Genomic DNA, 27,738 nt, shown 5'->3' with positions numbered 1-27,738 from the left:
GACCTAATTACTGGAGGATTCAATTAAGAGTTTCTTTCAGGGACTTTTCAGAGAACAATTTCATAGTAGAGAAACTCCACCTTATTTAGATCTCTCCAACTGAACAGTGAGGAAATCTTGACACTTGTCACAAGGACTCAACTAGACCAAACATTACAAAAATTATTTGCATTTATTCAAGCCTTTAAAATAAAATATTCATTTAATATGATACTCACAGAGGCAATAAAATACATAATTTAATAGGCTTTTCAAGCTCATTTAAAAATAGAGAGCTGTCATTTTACAAAGCTCAGCTATTTTTCTTCCCTCTAGCACAACTCACACAATACCACACCATGTAAGAAAGCCAAGTTTTGTCTCACATATTTGGATCTGCAGGGAGGAAAATCCTGCCTGCTGCAGCTGCTGGCTTCCGGACCCTTGTCTGGCCATGCTGAAATGCTGATATGAATTCACAGTGGCCTTAGCACACCTGCCTGTTTTCTGTTTGATGAGGAAAGCGTAGGAGGCACTGAACGGACAGACTCAAAGTTTTCCTTCTGCGCCATCAGAAGCATATTCTTTGACACTCCTTGATAGAAAATCTAAACCACCTCTCCCCTACTGGCCTCTAATAAAAAGCTGTAGTCCCTTTTAATAAATCTAATGATGAAAAAAAATATAGGAACCTTATCCAATCGTAAATGTGAACCTCATCTAAAAAGGCATACATATTACGGTGTTCAAAGCAGACTCCCTCACTCCCTATTGGAAGCTAAGGGTTGACGTTCATGTTCTTGTGATGCTGAAGAACACCAGCGGGATCTGAACTCGCTTCACCCAAATGCCAAAGGCCGTTTGGAGCCAAAACATTTGAAAGGAAATCTATGAGGCAGGGAGAATTTCCAAATGGAAAATGGAACAAAACCACCATGAACTGAATTAAGAATGTGCCCCCATGTTGCCGCAGAATGAAGGAAAAGAAATTAAATCAGACCCAACACGTGGCCAGTTGTTTCCCCCTTGACATTAAACCCCTGGTGCCATTGATCAAATCCTCCCTGCTTCCTCTTGTGACACTTACAGTACCCAGAGAACCCATCTGGCAGCGCCCTTCCTACTTCTGGGCCCTGGGCATGTCGTCTTCTTCCTCATTCATGTTTCTTTTTATCGATACTCACTTGTGCACATCTAACTGACTCATGTCCTGCATTTCAAGTGGGTCTTTATTATTTGTGCTTTTCCTTGCGTTCGCCATGATCTCCCATTGAACTAAAATCACCAACTGGAGTAGTGGTGTTTTTTTTCCCAATGCTTCTGCAACCTGCCCGCTCCATAGCTGTCACACTAGCCAACGTCGACCTGCCCCCTGCAGGCAGACCTTGAGGAAGCCCCTCTCCAGGGCTTGAAGAGCTCTTTGCCAAATTCAAGCCATTGGAAAGAATTGTTTTTCCTAAAAAAAAGAAATCTAGTGGCATTGTTGGACTCCTGAGGCAGAGCAACCAATGTATGACATCGCTGATGCATTATGGACTCCTAATTTGACGATTGATTTCTGTTTAGTAACTCTTTTCTCTTATTTTTGCCCTTGGACTGTCACTGGAGAAGGCTAATTTTTTTTTTTTTTAATGCAGGAAGTCAGCTACTTGTCCATGTTACATGATAAAGTTATATAAATAAATAGGTTGCAACATTTTCAAAATAATAATTAACATGTCAGTGGAAGATGTTCATTTCAATCTTCTTACAATCATAAATACTGAAGAAAATCTTGATCACTTTATAATAATAATAATTCGTTGCATCTATCTTAAGATACATAAAGTCAGGTGCTCATCTCTGCATTTTGAGATTCTGAGTAAGAATCCGGTTTAGGAGTTATGAGGTTCTCAGTGTTACCAGTTTCAGGTATAGTCTGTGGTCTGAGGACATTTCTCGGGCATATTTCAAAGACAGTACATATATACATATAAATATTTGTCACATTAAGGATTTGGGCCACCAGTCACTTGGTACCAAAACCAATATATGGATTCAATTGGAATTTAAATTTTCACCTTAACCCTTTCCTGCCAAGTATCCCAACAAAAACAAACAGATACTGTTATCGCAGAACGTGTACTTTAGAATTCTTCTTTTTTGTCCACTTGGTGTCTACTTGTTATCTGGCTGAAATCCTCCGTTCACCTTTGAGAACGATGACCCAGAGACTGTTTCGATGTCTTTGCTCTCTGGAAATTCCATGTCGTTCTTTCCATGACATTTCTTGTATGCCACATAAACTAGAAGGCAAGACACAGGAGGTTAATCAAGGTTCGTATCAATTAGCTGCAAACTTTCTTTGGGCAGTGATCATAATCTATGGCTCAGATATCAGCTTGCACTTCCTGTAGGCTGAGGGCTGCTTAGAGAGAGCAGAAGCCATTCTTAGGTTGCACACCAGTCATGGTACTTCTGGAAGACCTGGAGCACAGCCATGGGGAGCACTTGCTCACATGGCTTCTGCAGGCATCAGCCCTGCGGTGGGTGCTCGTCAAGAATGACAGCAGGCACGTATTCTGTGCCCACCACCTCCTACTTATTACAGTCCTCAGTAAATAGGGTCCATGCTACGGTGCAGGGTCCAACACCTAGGTCTAGTGCTCTGTGTGGGAGGACTTGTGCTGGAATCACACTCCGTCTCTCCCTGACTTGACTCCTTTCTTCCCCCGAAGCGGGAGCCTTGGCTGAGCTGGGATCAGCCTTCCTCTCTTCTGGGAAGCTGCTGGTCTCTGGTGGCAGTGCGTCTATCAGCATAGTTTTGAGGCCAGCTCACCTGGGCACACTGCCCGGCAAGGGGAGCAGAGCAGTGTATGTGTGTAGACAAGCGCTATGGGCCCATGTATGGGGCAGGGGAGAGGGGTGGTCTTCATAGGCCCCGTTGGTTTTCGAGCCATATTTTCTAATTAAGTTTTATCTGAATGAGTGCTATTTTGTTATCTAAATATATGATTTTTTTTCTTCTACTTCTCATTGGTTACAAAGTCAACAGAGGAAGAAAAAGTATTATATCATTGGAACTTCACACTTAAAATCGGTACATAATAATGTCTATCTCATAATGCAGTTGTGAACATTAAGTGAAATAAAATAGTAAGGTACCTAGTATGGCCCTGGGAGAATAGTCAGTGCTCAGGAGTGCTTCAAAGGTCTTAGTATGTCAAGATCCATGTCTCCTTGTTGGTCCCTGCACTTCTATAATACATTAATTTTGAAGCCACTGAGCTATTGAATCTATTGAATTGAGCTTTTGGTTAATTAAAATAGCCCAACAGTTTTATTACAAACTGTTTTCAGCCAGGACCCCTTCAACACACGTACACCACTATTTCTATTTAACCAAATTGTTTATTCTCTTTCTTCTTTCTTCTTCCCTTCCCTTCCCTTCACTTCCTTCCCCCTTCCTTCCTTCCTTCCTCTTTCCTTCTTTCTGTCCTTCCTGTCTTTCTCCTTCTCTTCCTCCCTCATTCCCTTCTTTCCTTACTTTCTTTGTTCCAAAAAATTCTTTCACCAAAATATGTTTCCAGGCATTGTATGTATCAACAAATATGGCTTCCTCATCTTTATTCTTACTTATAAAAATGTGGGAAAGTATAAGACCAATACCAGTACCTGCCTTCCCATCATTCCTTCCACTTATCTACTAATCCCTTTTGAGTTAGTTATTCAACTAGTAAATTCACTTAATTGTTCCATCATCCAGTCTGCTTTCTCTGGCTTTCTAGTAGACATCACTAGCTAATTATGTGGAAAAACCTCAAGGTACCCAAATTGGCTATATGTCTTTATCATACAAGACAACAGAGTAATTAAGCCATGGACTCCTGTCTCCTGTGTCAGTGATAAATCAGTGGAAAGTTTCAAATGGATCCAGGGAGTCTTTTATACTAGAAGGAAAACTCTGCTTTGAGGATAACATTCAAGACAGTAATACAGAGAACGATTAGTACCCATAGGCAAGTTGAATATGAGAGCTTGAGAACCTGAGAGCCAAGTGAAAAATTAAACCAAACCCAAACAACACTGGACAGCCAGGCAGTCTATAACATAACATTCCCATTATTTCTGTCATTCACCTTCACTATATAACCTCCCTTAAATTGCTATGAAGCATAAAATATCAGTCTCGTTTTAAAGAGAAGATAAAATTTAAAAATAGAGGCTAGACATCATGAATCCTTGTAGAACAAAATGTAAGGAAAGCTTCACCTAGGTGAAGGCCAGCAGGTGGCAGGGGCCAAGGATCAGAAGTGTATGCAACAGCAGAGTAAAATTAAACATCAGATTAGGGGCACCTGGGTGGCTCAGTCAGTTGAGCGTCTGACTTCAGTTCAGGTCATGATCTCACAGTTTGTGTTTGAGCCCCACATCAGTCTTTGTGCTGTCAGCACAGATCCCGCTTCAGATCCTCTGTCCCCTCTCAATCTGTCCCTCCCCAGCTCGTTCTCTCTCTGTCTGTATCTCTCTCTCTCAAAATAAATAAATAAACAAACAAATAAATAAACTTCTAAAAAATCAGATTAGCTATCCCTAGTCCCTAAAATAAAGAACATGTTTGCCTTAACTCTTCTAATTATATGGATGTTACATAATACATGTACACGTGCACATGCTCATGTATCTGTCTTCTAATATAACTTAGCCTGATAAATATCTCTTGAATACCACTTTTGTGAAAAATATCCTATATTTACAAAGCATATGAAGATGATGATTTGGAAAAAACAGCCAGTTCGGGGTTCTTAGAAGCATATAGAAAGACACACAATAAAATGGTCCTAACAGGTTAATATGCCTCCCTAATTACTGGAGAAAAAGAAAAGTTCGTGGAGATGAATGAACCTCTCTTACTTTTCGCTTAACAATAATCTTTACAAAAATCTTCTGATAAAATTGCCACCTTTTCATTAGCTGTTGGGAATTCGTGGTAACAGTAGAGATGACTTTTCCCACCCCTTTATTTCTCCACCCACGAAAAGGTACTTAATTTAACTACGATTCACCGCCAAAAAAAAAAAAAAAAGAAAAAGAAAAAGAAAAAAAGTGATCGAACACAATGCCACATTATCCACTCGAGGGTCTCTCAAAGGGGAGTATCACCGGGGCCATGTGATCAGCATTATTCCTTACTGCCTAGGAAGATTCCCGCAAAGGCGAGCTGGAAAATGCTGTAGATGAGCGGGAAAGTGAACACGACGTTGAGCTCCTCCTGGGTGAAGGAGAGCTGCACGATAGTGGAGCACAGCTGAGTGTTCTGCATCCCCGTTTCCAAAGCAACTGTTCGGCACCTGCAAGACGCGTTGAGAGGATTTATGCTCTTATGGTCATTATTTTGTGCTTTGTTATTGCATGGCACTGAAAGCAGATACAATGAGAACAAGTGCTTATATGTGTATGTGTATGTAGCTTGCTATCTGCTTTTAAGGTATATATTTATTCAACATATTCTTTTACTTATACTACATGGATAGATAACTTCTTAATATATATGATTATATACAGTATGCACAAATATTCTCTCTATATATACATAGATACAATCTTGGCTTAGTCACCTTTTATGATTGTTATGATCGTGAGAAAAGCAATATAAAACATCACAAAAGTTAAAAAAGCATATGCAAACAAAAACCGCTGTTGCTGTTTTCTCCTTTCCACGTTAAAGAAAATTTAGAGTTTTTGACATCATTTTGTCCAGAGAAACACAGAACACTGACTAGCTTATTTTGCCCATTGAGCAGTGGAATATATCTATATGTGTATGTGTGTATGATATATATATATATATATATATAATATGTATGTACACATCTTATATATATGTATATATGTGTATATGTATGTATATAACTTTATATATAAAGATAATATTTATTTATATTGTTACATAATAATATTTATTAACAAATAATATATTTATTCAGTACAAATAAAATTACTTGTTGAATAAATATATACATTTATCTTTTATTTATTATTTAGGTGAACATATTTTTTAATTTAAATTTTAGTTAGTTAACATACAGTGTAACATTGCTTAATATATATTCACTTAAAGCAGATATATATGTAAATAAAAATATACATATGAAAAGAGTAGGATCATTTATATTAGTGTTCCATGAATTCAAAGCGGGCTCCTTTCATTCTTTCCAATTATGCCCTTGGTACCAGTGCAGAGCACAGAGTAGGGGCTGAGAAGACACTCAAGATAGAGTATTTGTTATAGTTGCTTCATTGTTAAATTGGCTTTCTTTTTCTGATGAAAGCTGGATAAAAGTCTGCTGGGAAGGTGGTACTGCTGCGTTCTCCAGACGAGAAAAGTCAGAGGAAGAGCGAATGCCTGCCCTGGGGTTCCCAAGGTCAGTTGGTGGTGGGTCAGAGTGCAAGCCCAGATCAGCCTGATGACGTGTAACACCCCCCACTGCCCAGCCCTGTTCGTCTCTTTCTCAATGTCTGGCATGCTGCAGCTGCGACACCTGCTTTTCTTTCTGCCTATTGGCTCAGATGGTCTGGCAGGGGAGGAAAAGTTTTTACTCGGTACTAGACTTGTCCATGCTAAACCCAGCTCTGATGTTTGCACCTTGGGTCATTGAGGAGCTCCGCCTGTTGCTGGACGGAGGGCCCCTTGTCACCAGGCCACCCTAAGTGCTTTTGTTGAAGTTATTCTGCCTGGAGAATAAGGACGTGAGACAATGGAAGGACTCAGTCTGCATTGTGTGGGGAATGGTCCCCAAGAATCTGAGCAAAAGAGTCGGTCAGTATTTTATTTCTGGGGGACCTGAGTCTATTTAGAATGATTGGGTGAATGTTATTACAGGTGAAAGATTTTGAATGTCTTATCAGTATTTACAGCTGTTATGGTTGAACTGTGTCTTCCCAAATGCATATGCTGCAGTCTTGACCCCCAGGACCTCAGAATGTGACCGGAGTTGGAAATTGGGTCACTGCAGATATACTTGGTTAAGATAACATGATTAGGGTGAGCCCTAATCCAGTATGACTGGTGTCCTTATAGGAAGGGGAAGTTTGGGCACAGAGACACTTCTAGAAGAAAGACAGTGTGAAGACAGCCATCTTCAAGCCAAGGAGAGAGGCCTGGGACAGATTCCCCCTCACATCCCTCCAAAGGAAGCATCTTGCTGACACGTTGCTTCTTGGACTTCTAACCTCAAAACTGTAAGACCTTAAATTTCTGTTTAAGCCACTCTGGCTGGGGTACTTCTCTATAGCAGTCCTAGCAAATGAATACAACAGCCATTACAGAAGCAGATTCCCAATCTGATTGATCAAAACACCATACCTGTGCCAGGACTGACCAGCTATTCTAGCCAGTAAAAACCCTAGGGAGTAACCAGCCAAAGGAAATAACATCCCTATGATCCACAGTTTGGGAGCGATGATCCAGGCGCTCTGGTATAGAATTCCTCCAACAACAGCTATGAGCACGATAAGGATTGCACCTGTGATGGAGCCGATCTGGAAGGAAGACACAAGCAGACCCGATAGCTGTGATTGAGAACAAAACCCACTCAGGAAGAATTGGAACACCTGGCCTCCAGATTGAACTCTTCCTGCTCTCCTTCCTTTGGTAAGTCTTACAACGTCTCTTAGTCTTGCTTTCCTCATGTGTACTTGAGGATCAAGTCTTGCCCAAGATGCCTTTTGTGATGATGATAATGAGAAAAGGGATATAACACTCTACAAAAGTTAAAAAATCATATATAAACAAAAGCCACTGTTGTTACTGTTTTCTTATTTTCACAGCAAGAAAATTTGGAGATTATAACTTTTTTTTTGTCCAGAAAAATAAAGAACACCAACTAGCTTATTTTGTCTTCCAATCAGTAGGATATATATATGTCTCCATCTATATATATGTATATCTTTATCTGCATTTATTTCTGTATTTATATCATCTGTGTCTATATCTATACCACTTTATCCATATCCATACCAACTAGCTAGAATATAGTTCCTGAAGGGGAATGAATGGTTACTAATGAATGGTTACTAATTACTAATGGGTACTAATATCTACCAATTGCCAGATGCTGAACTGGCCATATGGATTCAGAGATAAGAAACATCTGATCTATTTTTGAAAACAGCTGTATAGATACATTTTATAATACAAACCCACAGAACAGAGATCAGAGCAAGGTGCCCTGGGAGTAGAGGGTAGAGTAAAAGCAGGAGGTGGCATTTGAGTTGGATAGAATCCTGCCCTGTAGGTGGGACCAGGAAGGGCACTCTGGAAGAGTGCACTGCAATGTCTAACAACTTGAAGTCTCGCTAGATGGAGGTTTATGATATACTGAAAAAACCGGTTTCGTCGCTGGAAAGATCAATTATTGAAACTCACACTGTGGAGCATTTGCAACCTATGGCATGGGGCACTTACCTTAAGAATGATCTTGGCTTTGTGGGGCCATTTGTGGTTAACAAATATTCCAATGGAAACGGGAACAACAAGAGCGACCAAAGACGTACCTGAAAATGACAGGAGAGCAATTTGATCAACAAAATACGTAGCCCAGGAAAAAGGAAGACAAAACAGTAAGCAGCCTGCAAAAGGCTTAGGTAGTATATCAGTCCCCCTTATGAATCCACAAAACAGACTCAAGCAAAACAGTAATAAAACTCTCCTTGATCCACCCCGGCAAAAGATTTAATCTTCCTGGTGAAGCATTGTTAACATGGATGGTACAAATCCCTCTTAGGGTTCTTTACACTGCCAATCTTTTACTTTCAGTTTGTCAAAATCTTGGCTTCTTTGGTCTCTGGATCTTGATATCCTGGGAAAAATACCTTTCTAAACTTTGTGTGTGTCTTTATGTTCTTGGGGTGTACATGGGTATTTTATGTCTGCCTGTTACATCACGGCAGTGGAAACCAAACAAAAAGTTCAGAATTCTCCAGGCATTCTGTGGGCTGATGACTTCTGGTTAAGACTGAGTTCGGGTCTTCAAATCTACAGCAGAGAGGTGAGAGGGGAGGTTGAAAAAAGCATGCTTTAAATTTTCTGTGAGATAATATATTTGGCGACCTCTCAAGCAATTATAATTCTTTGCAGGAACGTGCTCACCCAGCCAGATAAAAGAGCCATGCTTCAATTTCCTCGTGTTAAATTTACTGCTGTTCCCATCACATGATGGTTTGTTACCCCATGTTATTTAACTATTTTTTGTCCAATCACTGCTTTTACATAATTGTGTGCCAACAACCTCAACTTCTCACGGGCTGTTTCTTTGTCAAATATCCTTTTAAAGCAGGAGGGGAAAGTGCAATCGAATCATGAAGTTTCGAGGGTGGTCGTTGCTCTGCATTGGAGGAGATTCGATGAGGACCGGAAAATGGATTCTAGATCCCAGGGCTGCAAACATGAATTTAAAATGAACACAACAGTGATGAAAACATAATTTTTTGTAGCCTTCTGGTCCTCCTGGCAGTATAAAGGTCAGCAGTTACTTTGTCCCAGAAATTACTCAAAGGGATTAAGTAATGGCCGGGAAAACCTAAAACAGGAAAAAAAAAAAAAGATGGTAGGAGAAAATGGTGGAACACAGGATATGGAAAAGAGTGGTTGATGGTCATACTGGTAAGAGCTTCCAGAAAAACCTCCTTTGGGTATCCTTACATCCTGCTACTTTGGGAGGAGACTTCTTCCCTGGGGTGTCCAGACTACTTAAATTGTGGCAAGCTTGTAGGCCTCCAGTTGAAACCGTCTTGATCCGAATTGACTGTATTCTGGTAGCTTACATCCAGGTGCAGATACTGTGCTTGGATGTCAGTGTGGTTAGGGTATAGTATATTTTTAATGTGTCCCTTCTGTGAAAGGGGCTCCCTTCCCCCGCTGCCCCACCAGGCTGGGGCCCCTCCTGCTGAGAGTCTTTACCTCTCTGGGGAGGCCCAAGGCTACAGGATGAACGCACGGACCACCTGCCCAAATTGTGTTTCTTCTGCCAACCGGGTGAGGCCAGAGACAGTTTTTCTGGGACCAGAAGTTGGCCATTAAAGACACTCTTTGCCCTTCTTCAAATTCAGTGTGTGGTTCCCACCCAGAAAGGTGGGTTGGTGTGATTCTTGACTCCCCGTGGGGTAAAGTTTCTCTCTCCTTCTCCCCCTTCCTCGTGTGCCCGTGCAGCACGTGTCTAACGCCCGTCCAGTTCGATGGGAAAGCAGTTGGGCCACTGGAACTATAATGTGGCCTTTTTGTTTTGAGTTCCCAGAGCAGGTCTGGGAGGAAAGAAAGACGGATAAAAGCAAGAAGAGGACAGTCATGGACTGGAGCCAGAGGGACTGGGGTCCGAACCTGACCAACTGTGGGAAGGCTGCAAACTGTACAGCCTCTCTGTGCCCTGGTGTCCCCCTTTGTGAAGCGGGTAGAATTATAAGTAGCTCACGCAGCTGCCGTGGGAATTAGGTGATGAAGCAGGTGTATGGTTCATAGCGTTGGGCACTTTTAAACAGACAGCAGAGGGGAGCAGGGACAGCACCCCGCAGCCACTGGTCTCCGTGTTCTCGGTGGCACAGGCTGGGGAGACGCCCTCTTCCACCCCAACCCCCTATGGGAAGGGCTCGGCTATGGTGCTGCACCTGCACAGTGGGGTGGGCATTGTGTGGAACTCGGGCTGGGCAGCGCTGACCACAGAGAGAATGTGAAGACCAGGGGGCATTTCCAGCTCAGTGCTCATTTGGGGCAAATTAAACTTTACCCTGGGCCTTAGTTTCCTTGTCTAAAAAGTAACGAGCACAACTTGTGAAGTGATTGGGTTGTTGTCTTAACGGACTAGAAAAACCAATAGCAAGAAGGTTAGGTTGGAAAACAGGCCTGGGTAAAATGGTGAATAAGCAGAGTCAGTATCTTTGTTTTTGCTAACTCATTTAACAGTTTTAAAAATCTTGCCCTTTTCTCTTTTCTTTTTGCCCTGACCTCTTTCCTGATGACCGTTACCTCCACGGAGGTGCTAGTTACTCTGTCTCATTTTCTGTTCCTTTCAAAATTTATTCACATTAAAGGAAGTGCTGGGCACCTGGGTGGCTCAGTCGTTTAAGTATCCAACTCTTGATTTCAGCTCAGCTCATGATCTCTGGGGTTTGTGAGATTGAACCCCTTGTCACACTGTTCACTGGTGTTGTGGGGCCTGCTTTGGATTCTCTCTCCTTCTCTCTGCCCTCCTCTGCTTGCTGCTCTCTCTCTGTCTCAAAATAAATAAATAAACAAACACATATATTTTTTAAAAAGGACGTGTTATAAGTTATTCACACTACAGTTAGAATTATTCAATATAGCCATGAAGTATTTTCCAGAAGGGAATGAATATCACGAAGAGAATTTTCTTTTAATGTTTATTTTAGAAACAGAGTGAGAGACAGAGTGCAAGAGGGGGAGGGGGCAGACAGAGGGTGACACAGAATCCGAAGCAGGCTCTAGACTGAGCTGACAGCACAGAGCCTGACTTGGGGCTTGAACTCATGAACCACGAGATCATGACCTGAGCTGAAGTCTGACACTTAACCGACTGAGCCACTCAGGCGCCCCTCGACGAGAATATTTTGAAGCTTAAATTATTTTGTTAAACAATAAGTAATAATAGAATTAAAAGTCCTCACTCAAGAGACAGGTTCTTTGAGAGGCCTGCAATGCAGGAAGTCTACATTGTTTAACCTGAAGGAAGGTGCTTTCCAAGGGAGCAGACTGAGAGTTAAGGAGCATGAGGCGGAGCAGGGGATTCTGTGGAGTCACCCTACAACTTGTTTGCAAGAGAACTATCTCACCTATATCTCATCTTTTATGACTACAACGGTGTGGGAAATGCCTGGTTTGAGAAGGCCAGGAGCAGTCTTGTCTTACCCTTGACCCCATGTTACACAAACGACTTAATTTCTCACCATTATCTGTTGAACCGGAAACTGAAAAAAAAAAGCCCCTTTGGGGTGGGGGTGAACATCTCGGAGCAAAATGAGTGGAGACAGAGTCATGACTGGTAGATTTGACTCCTGGGGCATCACGTACAGACTGCACCAGGCAACGAACTTCTGAGTCAAGATGTGGCTCACAGTCGAGTGTTACCTATATTACGTTTCGTTGGGTAGTTTCCCAGCACCACACCCACGATTGCTCACTAGGTGTCCTAATTTTAAATCATTAGTGGAATGTGTGTATATATATTTATGTTATATTTCTTCTATCTGCGTGTCTGGGAGCAAACTCATGTTCCTGTGAACTATGGTACTGAGCGTTACGGGAAGGACATAGCCTCTTGTGCATCAGCAATTTTGGCTTCCTCAGGTCCAGACGGCCGTGCCTTGAGTCAGCCCTCCCTCTGGTACCTGCAGTGGAGGAAAACCAGGTTCTCCCTTGGGGTCAAAGTTTGGGGTTTGGATTCTGCCAACCCTCATTCAGTCGTAGGCATGACCTGTAACGAAATCCTGATTGGGTAAAAACGGCCGCTGGTTTGAGAGGTAGACACTAGCTGGGTCTGGGCCTGGCCCGAGGTTAACAGAGAACAGGAGGGTAATATTCAGAAAGCTTGCAGAGGAATGACTTACCTATGTTATCAAAGGGAATTATGATGGTCCCAGAGTCGACCCACATTTTGGTATAGATAAAGAGGCACAGCGGCATCATTCCCAGGGCAAGCAGCGTGGAGCATGTGGTCATACTGATGCTGGAAGGAAATGGGCAGGTTGATACGTCCGCCTGGGTTTTCTAGGGGGAGACTTAGTTTCATCTTGCAATTCGTGATTAGGAAATCCTGCGGAAGACTCAACCAGCAGCATCCTCTAGGCTGATGGACGGATGTGTGCATGCGCCCATCTTTGTACAGGTCCCAGCTTTGGGGAAAATGCGGAGATCTGGATTTGTTGTTTTTCTACTCTGTCTTGGGCCATTCCTCCCTCTCCACTGGTTCTCGAGGATCAGAGCAGACAGTTAATGACTGTTTAAATTCATTATTAGAAGAGGTACAGGGTTCTTGGACACACCACGCTTTGGACCTCCAATCAGAGAAAAGCCAACACATCTATACCAGCCGAAACTTTAGGGGCTTTGCTGTGTCTGTCCGTGTTGAGATGGGATGGGACTCCCTGGTCCCTCGGAGGAGAGCACATGTCCAAGGGAGGGAGCCTCAGTGTCTTTTTTAAGGCAGACAGATTACTGCCCCAATGCCTGTAGCTTAAAAAGAAAGAGGAAGCTGACTTGAAGAACTAAAGAAAATATGCAAGCGGGGGTGGAGGGGGTGGTGGGCCTGGATTCTATTTCCGCTGAGAAATTTACCCAATGTGTGTTCAGAAGGACCAGGGTTTGATACTATTACTCCTGAGAGCATCTGTGTTTTAGTGAGCGGACTGGCTGGGTGAGCGGATTTTGGCTTTGGACCTGGAGGAGTTTACATGGAATGGTGCTATCTTCCGCAATGTGACAATGGATGGAAGACAGGTGTTTGGGTGGCGGGTCTTCCTGGTTCCCCTCAAGGGGCCATGTGCACAGAGGCACATTCTCTTCCTGGGGAACAGAGCTGTTAAATGTCTGGGCCAGGCACTAAAGCCAGACACTGCTGGGGTTGGAAGCAGGCGTAGCCACTTACTACATAAGTACTATGCTCTTTGGGTAATTTACTTGACTTTTCTTGGCCAGCTTCCTTATCTGTGAAATGAAGATTATAACTATTGCCACCTCATAGGCTGTGAGGACTAATGACCCAGTGAGTCCAGTACTTAGAATAATGCAAGACTCTCATTAAAAGTCAACTACTGTATTAGCTCTCCAGCCATAGTGTGTGTGTGTGTGTGTGTGTGTGTGTGTGTGTGCGCACATGTGTTGTGTTCCAACAAAATACAGGATCCAGAAATGAGACATTTTTCTGAAAGGCCTTTCTCCAAAACCTGTAGCATTGAGACTATCAGAGTAGTAATTTCTTAAAGGTATTATATGTGGACTTGAAGGAAAATGCAGAATTATTTACATCACCTGTGACCCTGCCCTCTGCTGTGCTCCACAAACACCAAAACCACACTACATAGTGCTAAGGAAAACAGCTGGGGGTGAGGAATTTCATTTTAATGCATCCAACTAAGCACAGTCTTGGCAAAAAATAAAGGGTGGTGGTAACGCTTAACGGGGGCTTAACTTGGCTAATAACCATTTTTTTTTAAACTGGGAATGACCTCACTTAAAATGTGTTTAAAGAATTTAGGATAAAAAAAAAGAATTTAGGATAAAAGTACTTGTCTTCGTGGAGCTAAAATAGTATAACACCAACAAGTGCTGGAGATGTATGTGAAACATTTCTAAGAAGTTCCATCTGTTATGGGACAGATTAACTTAATTTAGATACAAAAAAAGGATGCTAAGGCAGCATCCTAAACCAGAATAATAATTTTCAGAAATAGTCTTGCTTATAATTAAAATATTGGAGTTTGTAAGCTCTCTCCCTTCCTTTGACATTCTCTCTTTTATCTTTTATTTCAAAAATAAATTAGAATGGATTTAAAATTATCATCATGGGGTGCCAGGGTGGCTCAGTGGGTTGAGCAGCTGACTTAGGCTCAGGTCATGATCTCATAGCCTGTGAGTTCGAGCCCCACGTTGGGCTCTGTACTGACAGCTCAGAGACTGGAACCTGCTTCAGATTCTGTGTCTCCCTCTCTCTCTGCCCCTCCCCTGCTTGCACTCTGTCTCTCTCTCTCTCAAAAATAAATAATAAAAACATTAAAAAAGTTAAATTTATCACCATAATAAAATCATTTTATTCCAGTATGTCCAATGTGCTTTCCAGAGTAGAGGGGATGGGAGGGGTGCACGGAGGGGGCAGTGTTTTCTACCTGGATGATATAGTAAAGAGAAGGGTAAGGATTTTTTATTTTAAACTCTGAGAACAACTCTTTCTCTCTTTGTTTTTTCTTTCAAATTTCCGTGGGAAAGCTTCAATTTTAAATTATTGCTAAGACAGTTTATGAAATTGTGTTATGGTTTTGAGTTTGGCAAGAGTAGTTTCTTGAGGCCCCGAGGTAGGACATGGCAGCAGCTGGAGAAGGGAATTGTCTAGCTTTAGTGGGCCACCTTGACCATGAGGCACTGCAGAGGGGCAAGAGAACAAGTGGCCGGAAGTTGATGCCATTTGAACTAACATGAGAACAATATCAAACCACTCAAAACGAGATGAAAGACAATTCACAGGTAATAATTCTAGGGAGCAGTGTAGGGGAATAGATCAGCAAAAGAAAAAAAACTCCTTTTATGAATAAAATCTGAAGTTTTATAAGAAGCATAGATGTCAACAATAGAAATACTACCATGAGTTTATGCTGGAATGAGGAAAAAGGTAACAAAAGAAAAAAAATCTCTTGTCTTTAATTTTTGGCTTTAGCTCTATTCGCCACCAGGGAAATTTGTTTTCCTTTCTTTTCTTTTCTTTTGGAGATAAAGACAATAAATGAGAATTCACTAAATGTTGAGGAATTAGGTGAAGTCACTGATGAGGAAAGTAAAGACTGTTACCATATTAGAAGTAAAACACCAAATTTGACAGATCAAATGAAGTGTACGTAGGTGGTGCTAGAAAGTGGGGACATGGTAAGTGATAGAAAAAATATTGAACAAAGATTAAGAGTCTGGATAAGGATACCTGGCTAGGTCTGGATTCAAATCTGTCTCTGATATGTACTGCCTCTGTGACTGGGGTTAAGGTTATGAGCCTTAATTTTATCATCTGTCAAGTGCAGAAAATAATAGTACTGACCTCAAGAGGATTATCTCGAGGGTTAAATACACCAATGTATGTGGAATCCTTGTACTGTGTGTGGCTCATAATGGTGAGCTAATAAATACTAGCTAGTAAAATAAAAATAAATGCTACATAAGAGAAACAAAGCTTGGTGACTTTGAGGGGAAAAAGAGAAAAAGTCAAATACTATTGGGTTAGTTCTCAGAGTAGAGAGAAACTGGACATTTATGTGATTTAAATGGGAGAGGTTGCTTCAAATTTGTGATAAGCCAGAGGGTGGAGGATCTTGAACAACTAAAATAACAATAAAAAATGAACAATGAACTGACCTGGAAGATGAAAAATGTAGCAATCTTAGCCAGAGAACAAAGGAAAATCTAGAAACGAATAACACTGGAAAATAGAATAAGGGAGTGTAGCTAGTAGATGGCAGCTCCAGATGGAGTTGGGGAGAATGGGGGGAGTGGAAAATCTAGAAATGATTAACACTGGAAAATAGTATAAGGGAGTGTAGCTAGTAGATGGCAACTCCAGATGGAGTTGGGGGGAGTGGAGGAAAGGTACATAAGCAGGGATCCCTCCAAGAAGTCAAAGAAAGGAAAATGACAGGGAAAAGTCCTTGCATGGTGTGGCTGAAAGGAGATTCGAAAATGGGGGATCTCTGGGAATAGAGCCTCAAAGGAGGCAGGTGTCTTTGTGTCCTCTGGACTATGGGTCCTGCCACCGGCAGATTCGCCTGAAAATGTCACCTTCATTTCTCCCAGAAACATTTTGTGTGTAGAATGCCCACAGCACAGCTAGAACAGGTGAAAATACCTGTACGCTACTCACATTCCCGCAACACTTTTCTAGGCTGGAGCAGTCCGAGAAGGAGCTCAAATACCACTTGCTGTATTTCAATGAGCAAGGTCTATAATTTCGTTAAGGATAACTGTTAAGTTTGTTGTTGTTGTTGTTGTCTATTATTTTTTTTCACTGGAGATTGCAAAATGCAATGGCTTGCCAGGTTCAGAAGAAATGGTGGCAGGGGAATGAGGGGATGAGCGGGAGAGGGGGAGACAACAGTGTTAGGGGGACAATGGGGTGAAGGGGAGAGGGAGAGGGGGCTGGGTGGGCTGGGGGGGTTGATTTGGTTTCTTCTCCCAGAAAGCACACCCAGGAAAGTCACTGTAGATGGAGTTGTTTTGCTTTCATGGTGTGGTATCTGTTCTAGCAACTGGTAAGCAATGCAGATACCTGTTGTGAAACAATCATATCTTGGCTGCGATTGCTACGGTTCCAGTGGAAATGGAGAACGTAAAGTTCTTAATTTTTTCTAAGTTTGTTTGTTTGTTTGTTTGTTTGTTTATTTAGAGACAGAGAGAGAGCATGCACAAGTGGAGAAGGGGTAGAGAGAGAGGGAGTAAGAGAGAATTCCAAGCAGACTCTGCACTGTCAGCGTGGAGCCCCACATGTGGCTCAAACTCACAAAACTGCGAAATCAGGACCTGAGCCCAAGTCAGATGCTTAACTGACTGAGCCACCCAGGCACCCCAAAGGTAAAGTTCTTAAAGCACAGAACTGACTCCAGAAGAATAGAAAGTGTTGGAAAACTGGTTCCCAAAAGCTGAGGTGATACTCTCTTAACTTACTTTAAAGGAATATTTGACCAGTTCTTCCTTTAACATATGCAATGCATAATGTCATCATCGTACTGAGCAGCATAATTTAACTGCTTTCAATGATTATGAGCCATTGTGATAAACGCTATTATTTGCTCCGCTAAAATACAGCGATGTCTTCTGGGCATTTGTGTTTAGAGAGCTGTTTGTCCCTAGATTAAGGGACGCAGCGGCTGCTGTGACTTTGTGAGTTGCCTTATTCATTTTGGTCCTCTCTCTTGAGGTCAGGCTTTTGGGGCCACTTGATGCTGTGGGACACAGAACCACCCCACTAGCATCTTGCTCCCCACACCACTTTTTTGAGAGAGAGAGAGACGGAATATGAGCAGGGGAGGGGGAGAGAGAGAGGGAGACACAGAATCCGAAGCAGGCTCCAGGCTCCAAGCTGTCAGCATAGAGCCTGACACTGGGCTCAAACCCACAAACGGTGAGATCATGACCTGAGCCGAAGTCGGACGCCCAACCAACTGAGCCACCCAGGCGTCCCTACCTCCACCCCACTTCTTATATCTCATCCTCTGTGCTGAGAAATAGCGCAACAGAGCTCTAGGATTAGGAGATTAAGAAGGTCCTGCACAAGGAACATTTATGACATTAAGCAGGATTGAATCTTTTCCTGGGTTTTGTTTGAGGTCTGGATAGGGGGCATGGCTAGCAAGATGACTGCTGGACTGGAGAGCTGTTGGTGTTACTCACAAGACAAGGGGCATCTGTGGAGAACACACTTTCTAGAATGAAAACGAACAATTTCACTGCCATATGTCCCATTTAGGGATTATTCTGACTTGCTGAAGGATTCACATACACTGATTAAGCTGGCTGTTTTCCACCAAGGTTTCAAGTTTTACTTTGGCTCTTTCTCCTAAATATTTTTATTTTTTTACAGGAATTGTTATATGAGGTAGACAGGATTACATAATCATCTGTTTCAAGACAAATAAGATTTCCTTGACACCACAGAAGAGTGTCAGTTGGAGCTTAGATTAGGTCCCTGCAGTTTTTGCCCGCAGGAAGAAATCTGTTCCAACAGCCAAATAACCCAGCCTCGTGCATACTTTTCTGTTTCACAAACGGATTACACGTGGGGCATTCTCTTGAGGTAGAAGACTCTTCCATTTTATTGAAAAGTTACAAATACTCTGTAAAAGCTGTTTGGTGGAATTCAAAGTCCCATATTCAATTTGGGTCACTCCCCTTGGCTTAGTGGGTGAATTGTCACCTCTGTGTGCTTATGTCCAGATCAGCCCAAGTTGAGGTCTAGAAGGGCCTTATGGCTCTGTGGTGGTTCACAGATTAACTAAACCTGAACAGCGCTCGCCATCCTTTGTTCTTTACAAGGCTTCCTTAGGGGGAAAAATCTATTGCAAGGAGAGATGGTATTTCCTTAAGTGAAAAGTATGTGAAGTGAAGCCATACAGGTTGTATGGCTTTTCTGAAGCTTTGGGGGGACCAACCCCAGCTGAGATGACACAGTGCTCAGTAGGCACTGTGTCAACGTGGAATACAGCTTTACATTTTCCAGTGGTTACATTTCTACGCCTTAAGCTTCTCTCTTCTGAGCATAGTAGCTGGTGATTAACAGAGCCGACTGCCTACTGTATAGTATTTAATAAGCACGCGTTACATTACCACCTGGCTGCTTTGCAGAAATGCATACCTTTCCCAGGAAATGAGGAATTGTCAGGTAAGGAAAAGACGTTTTTCTATTCAATGTAAGGCATTAAAATTCTCGGTCTCATCACGTTAATGCTTCGTCTTATTTCTATTAGTTTTTTTTTTTTTTTTCCGGTGCTAGTTCAGACTGGCACAGGATGAATTGGGCAAACATTGCAATTTAGATTACTCTGTGGGAAGCAGAGAAGCCATTTTCTGTTTATTTTATAGTAAGGTAAGCATAATTTAAAAAAAGCTGCTGCAGGTTTTTTTTTTTTTTTTCTCTTTTAATGCCAGTAGAAGCGAAGCGAATGTACAAATTCCTCCTGAGGCTTTATACCAAGAAAAAACTTGTTCAAAGAACTGGCTGTATTTGGTGAGTTGACCAACTATTGATATTGTCTTAGAATAGATTCTAATGTGTAACGAACAATTGGATCGCGTGATTCCACTCAGAGCTCCTTGTCACCACAAAGAAAGGTCTGGTTTGTTTCTCGTTTTGTTTTTGCTGATACCAACAGGGCAAACTTTCTCAGGTGCGCTCGTGGCTTGGACAAACTTCTTTTTTGAAACACTTTGAGTCTTTCCCCAAAGATAAATGGCAACTGTCCAGCTCCCTGTTCACTGAGTTGGATTAGAAACCACAAATATAAAGTATAACCCCCAAATTCCAATAGCTAAGCAGCTGTACAGGAAGTTGAGGGAATGCACTTATTGTCTTCTGTTTAGTTCCTCAGCTGTACCCTAGATCAGGCTGGTCAGATGGACATCACAGTGACGTGGGCTCATGACAAGATTAATTCAATGTGATTACAGTAGGAGAGGCTTAGATAGCTTACCTCAAGTCCATGTCGCCATCGACCCAGTAGGCCAAGATATTGGAGGCGGTTCCTCCGGGACAACATCCCATGATGAGTACCACTACAGCTTGGACAGGAAGGATGTCAAAGGCCACTGACAGGATGAATCCCGTGAGGGGCATGATTCCAAACTGACAGAGGAAGCCAACGCATATGCCCCACGGCCGCTTTACGTGTCCTAGGAATTTCTTGATTTCCACATTGCATCCCATGGAGAACATCACCATGGCCAAGAGGATGGTCAAGACAGTGCTCAGGACCACGCTGAGGATGTTATTGAAATTGCTCTCAGTCAGCACACAGGACGACCCATTGCAAACCGTGGCACTGGCCGAACAGCCTGTTGAATTATTCATTGCTGGATTTGGTGCCCAAATGGTCACACGCGTCCACAGAAGTACCAATCTTCCGCTCCTCACCAGACGAATAATGCCTCATCCAGCCGTGTCCAACTTTTAAACCCTTCTCAAACATGTGTCACTTGAGTCTCTTTCAAAAGCCACCTCAGAGAAGCAATAAAAAACAATAAATGCTAGTATGTCAGTTTCCAGAGGTAACATTACAACACAGCACAAATTATGAATCATAAAAGTCCTGCCAAATTGTTGGTCCAGCTGGAGAATTATAATTAATCATTTATTGGCATGATAATGAACCGTACCATATAAAAAGAGCCGTGTTAATGTTTAATGCTGAGGAGGTTTGTGAAATTTCAGTTAAGTGACACTTAAAAACAACTAAGAAAAACGAAAGAACGTTGGAGGGTGTAAGCCATAGGAAAGCACATTGTTCACTCATATAAGGGAGATTGGGTCCTGAAAAAGTCACGTCCTGTGCCGAGTTAAATTGCAAAATCGTGTCAGGCTCTGAACTGGGACCTAGACCTTGAATTTCCTCCCTCCAAGAGCCTTCCTACTGAATCAACTGGTCTGCTTGTATTGGTCTATAGTTTTCCTAAAGTACATGTAAGTTTCAGAAATCTGTAGGGTCTTGATGCAAACCTATGAGACAGTAACATGCAGGAGGGTGGAATGTTCTCTATGTGGTCTGGTGGGAAGGGAGCTGATGAGTAGAGCCACCCTCAATTACAGAAGCGATTCTGTGTGTGTTGCCATGGTAACAAAGCACTTTTTTTTTTTTTTTTTTTTTTTTTTTTTTTTTAGGTAGAGACAATACAATTATTTAGAGGAATAAGCCTCAGAGGATTAAGTCAAGGTAACAGGCTGGTGGATAGAGGTTCCAAGGGAGGCTGATTTTTATGAATGTCAAATAGTCAACCTCATTGCAGACAGAACACTGTATTTGGTGTGTAAGGAAGATAAAGGAGGGAGAGAGGGATTGTTCCTGTTCTCGGAAGTTTACAATCCAATGACTGCGTCAAGATGTATGTGTTGTCTAATTTAATCATGTTAAATTAAGGAAGATGAGCATCCCCATTTTACGGATGAAGACTTGAGGGTCAAGGAAATGAAGTGCTTTATTCAAAGCTACCCAGCGGATACCTCGACATCCTGAAACTCAGTCTGGCTTGGTGAAAATTAGCAGTACCTTAGAACAGAACTTCTCAAAACTCAGTGTGCACATGAACCCTCCAGGGGTCTTGTTACAGCACAGATCCAGATTCCGGAAGTCTGGGGTGGGCCTCAGGATGTCTGCATTTCTGACAAGCTTGGCATTGATGGCAATGATGCCGATCCAGAGGACCACACTGTGAGCATCAAGGCCACAGAATACCAATGTCAGGGTGACTACCATGGCACCCAAGGTGGTGGAAACTGAGCTTACCGGTCACAACTGAGAACAGCGTTTAGAGAGCGACTCGATACGGGGAATTACCTTTCTCATCGCTTGAGTACACATGAGCTGTGAGCACCCGGCAAAGGGATCCATTTGTGTCAGATGTCCCAGCTGCTGGGGGCCTAGGGACACTGTCCCTTTAATCTGGAATTGAGCTGCTGGGAAAATGTCGAAGAGTGTCCTTAAGGGGTGACCATGATTCACACTCCTTATGGTGCAGCTTCTGTCCCCAGAGTGCTCCCCTCTAGCTGTCATGCTTCACAGCCGCCTTTGCTGGCATGGGTGGGCTCCCATTAGCTCTGCCTGGCTGCATGCCAGTTCCCGGGAAATCGTCCCGACTCTCTCACTACTCTTCCTGCTCCCACAGCTAAATGATTAGCTAGGGAATCCCCACAAGGGCTCCCCTCTCACTCCTGTGTGTGGAATGACTTGGTCCCTGCCCTGCAAGCATCTCCTGGCACTGACCTCTGACCCACTTCTTGGCTCAGGTGCCCGGCAGCCGAGGGCAGGAGCTGAACACTCCCCCTGCTGCCGCAGCTCGGCACCTGCCAGCTCGGGCTCTGCCCCCCAGTGCCTGGGCTGGGCTGGGTTGGGCACGTCCACAGGACTGGAGATCAGCTTCCAAAGCAGCTGTCCTGCTTTCACCTCCAACAGCCCTGGAGAGTGAAAAAGCTAGCTTAGGACCTACCCCCCAACAGCCTCTTCGCTTCACCAGGTCTGGTCTGCGAGGGGAAACTCCAGGGTGGCTGGGATTTTTCCCAGGATGGGCTTCCTGTTCTGGGCTTGCTGCTGGGTCGCCGGGTGAACTCCCTACTTAGCCTTTCTGCTGGAAGCAGAGGAGACAAAGTGTAGAGAGTAGAAAGCAGGTTCAGAACAAAGCTGTTCTCAAATTTCAGATGGCTTGCTAAGGAGATTTGAGGCTCCCAGGGGCAGAATGCTTTGCATATAGACAACTTGCAAATGAGCAGTCTGTTTGACTAGACAGAACGCTACAGTTCTGGTTAAAAAAAATGTGCCAATGCATTTCTAATTTTCACATTGTTTTTACATAAATTTGCACATTAGGCTCGAGAGGCCTCATATTCAAGTATTGGAGGGATTCACAATTAATTAGTACCCTTAACTTCAGCTGCATTCAAATTCAGGCATCAGACTGGATAAATGGAAAATACCTAAATATGCAAAAATCATTCTTTTTAATTACAATGCAAGATCAGGGAACAGATGAGCACCTGAGTGTCACTGTCAGGAGGCTGGGGCTTGATTTCCACTGTCACCTTCCTCAGTCTATCCTGCTCACTTTCTCCATGCAGGGGGCCATTTTCAAGAAGCCAGCTGCACATTCCTGCTTCAGCCCCCACAGGTAGAGACACAGGCAGGTTGTGGGTCAGTTCAACTGCTCAGGCTTCCATTTGGTTCCCCTGTATTGCACTGGAGTAGTGAACATTTAATAGCTTTCTGAGCCTTTGCCATGAAGATCACTGTGAAAGGCAAGCTTTCTGTTTCCTATTGTGTTTCATCAGGGATGGCTCTGTTGAGATCAACAGGCATTTGGGACTTGAGTGGTTGTGTTGAACAGCTCCCTCTGGCCGAGATGACCTCCCTCGCTCCTGTCTCCCATTCCTTCCTGCAGACTGGACTTTTATGGAGCCCGGAAGTCCCACAGTCAGGGTTATTGTTTGGAGTCTCTACTGGCCCTCAGAGAGTCCCCCACGATCGGACTGGCTGGCCATTCATCTGGGTGGGATCAAGGACTTGGCCACTGCACACCAGTTGTACGTCTATCACGTCAGGAGGCTCATGTTCAATGGCACTTTGTAAAGCAAAGTTCAGGGCGATAATCTCTTTAATAGAACCTATACCATCCCAAACCGCAACAGTGGGATTCTGGTAATAGATCTCTCCAAGCAGCAGGGCAGCTGATTAAACAGATGAAGCAACACAGGGATGTGCCCTTTGGTCACGTTTCACTTCTCAGATTTTAACCCTCTGGATAAACTGGATATCATAGCCTCATGGCCTCTTTGCCATCTCCAGGTACTGGACCTCCTGTCCAGCTTCCAGCTCGAGGGGAAACTAAGAAAAGTAGATGCACGACCTGTCACACTTTCACACTTCTGACATGGGTTTGACTTTTCAAAGGGAACTTTATTAAATACTAAGAGACAGAAAACCAAATTAATGATAGGCAGGAAAGCCTAATATCAGACAAGTTGTCTGGGCTTTTTAAGGATGCAAGCCTGGTGGGGGCGCCTGGGTGGCTCAGTCGGTTAAGTGTCTGACTCTGCTCGGTTCATGATCTTGCAGCTGTGAGATAGAGCCCTGAGTTGGGCTCCACTCTGGGTGTGGAGCCTGCTTGGAATTCTCTCTCTCCTTCTCTCTCTGACCCTCACCTGCTCTTTCTCTGTCTCAAAATAAATAAGTAAACATTAAAAAAAAAAACAAAACCCATGAATGAAAGCCTGGTTTCTAGGCTGAGGAGAGATAGGGACTGAGGCAGCAAAGGTGGTCAAGGGCATCTTCTTAAGATATCTGAGTGATGTGTGAAGGAATTTGGACCTCCTCCTGCATAGGGTGTTTGATCACAGCAATGGAATCGAGGAGCAGAATGGGATTGGAGACACTAATTAAAATTAAAAACAGAGAAGTCTTGATAACTAGATGCCTTGTTAAGATGGGAGTCAAAGATAAATTTAAATTTCAAGTTGCAATTTGCTAAGCATGCCTCATCCTTGATGATACACACAAGAAAAGAAGGATCCGGTAAAAAAGATAAGGCCAGTCCTTTTTTCTTTCTTTCTTTTTTTTGGTACATGTTGAATATGAGCTACTTTTAGGACATTTGGGGTAGAAATAACTCATTAAGGAAGTAATTTATCTTTTAAATTTCACTTTAAAATTTTTTACAAGTGATACATATTTATTACAAAAATTTCAATGAATGCGAAAGGGTTCGAAAAAGGAAGTAAAAACACGTCCAGGTTATTGCACATTTCGTTAATATTAAGTAAGCGTCAGTCCAAACGTGTCCCTAAGCAGATAAATGGAGGGAAGGGAAAGGTCTTTCCATCAGCATAAAAAGAAAGCTCACAATGGCACCGTGTCTGCACACTGTGGTAAAAATTAGATGTATTAAAATTATTTTACATGAGTTTAACAGCAAAATATCAAATAAAGGCCTGAAAGAGCTTCAGAGAAATATTGAGAGGGAATTATGGAAAGCGTAAGATGGTGAATGCGATTATTTATTAAAAATAATTTTTTTTGGTAATGTTTATTTATTTTTGAGAGAGACAGAGTGTGAGCAGGAGAGGGGCAGAGAGAGAGAGAAGGAGACACAGAATCCAAAGCAGGCTCCAGGTTCTGAGCTGTCAGCACAGAGCCTGACACGGGGCTTGAACCCACAAACCACGAGATCATGACCTGAGCTGAAGTCGGACGCTTAACCGACTCAGCCACCCAGGTGCCCTAGATATTGAATGCATTTAAAAACATATATTGAATTTTATGCAATGTTAACTCTCTAACATAAAATATAGGAAAATGAACATTCTCACATTTCTTCTCTGCCTGCCCTCCAGCATCTAAATTGTATTTATTCATCTATGTTGAGCCCCTACTCTGCGCCAGAAACTGTTTTAGGTGTTTGGGTGAATAAAATGGACAGATTCTTGCCCTTGTGGAACTCATAGTATAGTTAGGGGGAGATAGGAAATAAATAACGAAGGCGAACATGATAATGATTTGGTAAATAAAAAATAAACAAATAGAAAAACAAAGGGTAGGAAGAATCATGTGTGCCAGGTGGAGTGAGAGAAGAAAGCTGGACTCCAGTCATTCATTATGAAGGAGGAGAAGAGGGTCAGGAGTTGATCAGGTGTCTGGGGTAACCATTCTCGGCACAGGAAAGCTGGATTGAATCCCTAAGGAAGGCCTGGCAGGTCTGGGGGTGAGGAAGTCGGCCTGGTTGGAATGGGGTTGGTAAAAAGCAGAGTAATGGAAGAGGAGAGAAAGTGTATTGGATGGAAGGACTGATCGGCTAGAGCCTTAGAGGCCATTGTGAGGACATGGGCTGATACTGGAAGTGAAATGGGAGCCATTGTTAGATAGTGTGTTGTTGTTGTTGTTTTTTAAATATATATTTACAAAGTTTTTATTTATTTATTTTGAGAGAGATAGAGACAGTGCTTGTGGGGAGGGGCAGAGAGAACGAGAGAGAATCCCAAGCAGGTTCCGTGCTGCCAGTGCAGAGCCCGACATGGGGGCTCTCACTCATGAACTGTGAGATCATGACCTAAGCCCAAATCAACAGCTGGATGCTTAATGGACTGGTACCATTCATGATAATATTCACATTATTCTCTATAACTCTAATCTTGACAGAATGTTTCATCTTTTAAAGTGAATTTAGCGCTTATTATCAATCCTTCTATGTTAGTGTTTTAGTTTTCTAATGCTGTGTAACAAAATACCCCAAAGCTTAGTGATTTAAAACAACAACCGTGATATCACCTCCCATGATTCTGTGGGCTGACCAGAGCCTCTCAGATGGCTCTCTCACAAGATGGCAGCCCATGCTGGCGGGTGGCTGGAAGCTCAGTGGGGGCTGTCCACTGAAACAGCTATGCGTTGCCTCTTTACATGGCCGAGGCGTCTCATAATGACTGAAAGTTGCCAGTTGTTGAAGGCTGAGCCGGGAACTGGCACAGCCAGCTCCATTTCCATGGAAGAGTCCACGTAGAAGGGGGGAAAAAATCCTACTTTGGAGAAGAAAAAAAAATTGTAGCCAGTTTTAATTCACCATAGATGACTTCTCTGTTTTTTGAGTTCTTTTATGTTTTTTTAAAATTTAAATTGCAATTTTTGATTGTATGTATTCCACTGACTAGTTTTATCTAGAAAGACTCAAGGAGTTTTTATCCCCTGTGCTTTCCTATTTGTGAATATTTATCTTTTTGCTTTCCTCTTGGAAAGTAAAATATTCTTTTTTTTCCCTTTTAACATTTATTTACTTTTGAGAGACAGAGACAGAGCATGAGTCGGGGAGGAAGACAGAGATGGAGACACAGAGTCCAAAACAGGCTCTATGCTCCCAGCTGTCAGTACAGAACCCCACACTGGGCTCAAACCCATGATCTGAGATATCATGACCTAAGTCGGACTCTAAACTGACTGAGCCACCTAGGTGCCCCGGAAAGTAAAATATTCTTATTTCACATTACTTCTTAGACCTTTATGGACATTACAGTATTGTCTACTGGCACTGAACATTGATGTAGAGAAGGCTTGAGCTAGATTATTTTTTTTCCTCGATGGCTTTTTTTTTTTCCTGCTGAATACTTGAAGTATTTATTCTTTGACTCTGAAGTTCAGGACTCCAGTCAGAACATGACTCAGGGTTGGTCATACTATATTGACATGTCTTAGAACACTATATCCTCTGTTTTGATTCAATATTCCTTTTGATTAGGAAAGTTTTCTTATATTTTATCTCTGGATACTTTCCCTGTTTCATATTTCAGCTTTCATATTTAAGAAAAAGTTAATTATTTATTTAGAATAAGTATGTTCTAAAGGCCCTCTCTTTCTGTTATCTATTCTATTTTTTTAAAAAAATATCTTTTGCCCCATTCTTTTAATTTGTGGTGATTATCTCCAGTCTTGTACATATCGGTTTGATTCCTTATCATTTCCAAATTATTTTTTACCATGGAAACGATATACATTTGTCCTTGAATTGTTTACTTTGTTCTGGAATGTTCATTATCATCAAAGTCTGTATTTTTAGCATTTAATCTGTTAAATTCCATTTCATTGAATTTTTTTTAGTTATTCTAAAATGTAGATTTTCTTTCAGATTACATTCTTTATCTATGTTTTGCATGCACTGTTCTTTTCCTTTCTCTTCTTTTCTTTTCCTTTTCTCCTCTACTTTCCCGTCTTTTCTTCCTGTCTTCAACCCTCTTACATTTTAATATATAATACATTCTGTTTACTTTTCAGATTTTGCTAAAT

General features: G+C 42.4%; 1 protein-coding gene and 1 long non-coding RNA gene across 9 annotated transcripts in view; one reads left to right on the top strand and one right to left on the bottom strand.

Annotated features, from left to right (window-relative positions):
- Window positions 1–153: 153 nt before the first annotated feature.
- Window positions 154–20,508, bottom strand: SLC10A2 (solute carrier family 10 member 2). The gene is made up of 6 exons (XM_025924923.2): window positions 19,906–20,508; window positions 12,577–12,695; window positions 8,426–8,514; window positions 7,325–7,500; window positions 5,152–5,309; window positions 154–2,264 (listed from the first exon to the last, which is right to left on the bottom strand). The coding sequence occupies exons 1-6, from the start codon at window positions 20,280–20,282 to the stop codon at window positions 2,137–2,139; spliced, it is 1,047 nt and encodes a 348-aa protein (XP_025780708.1). The 5' UTR covers window positions 20,283–20,508; the 3' UTR covers window positions 154–2,136.
- The window catches only part of LOC147584635 (uncharacterized), an 89,983-nt gene continuing 80,464 nt past the window's right edge, over window positions 18,220–27,738 (top strand). For 2 of the 8 annotated variants that reach the window (XR_015251832.1, XR_015251827.1), the window contains exons 1-2: window positions 18,220–19,097; window positions 19,367–22,438. This is a non-coding gene — a long non-coding RNA (uncharacterized LOC147584635). The remainder of the gene's footprint in view (window positions 19,098–19,366; window positions 22,439–27,738) is intronic. The other 6 variants (XR_015251823.1, XR_015251818.1, XR_015251811.1 and 3 more) reach the window with 6 other exon arrangements.

This window comes from Puma concolor, chromosome A1 (genome assembly GCF_028749965.1).
Source record: "Puma concolor isolate L17-30 chromosome A1, mPumCon1.1.hap2, whole genome shotgun sequence".
NCBI lineage: Eukaryota > Metazoa > Chordata > Mammalia > Carnivora > Felidae > Puma > Puma concolor.
Note: the sequence above shows the minus strand (reverse complement) of the source record. Positions and strands in the feature narration are given on the sequence as shown.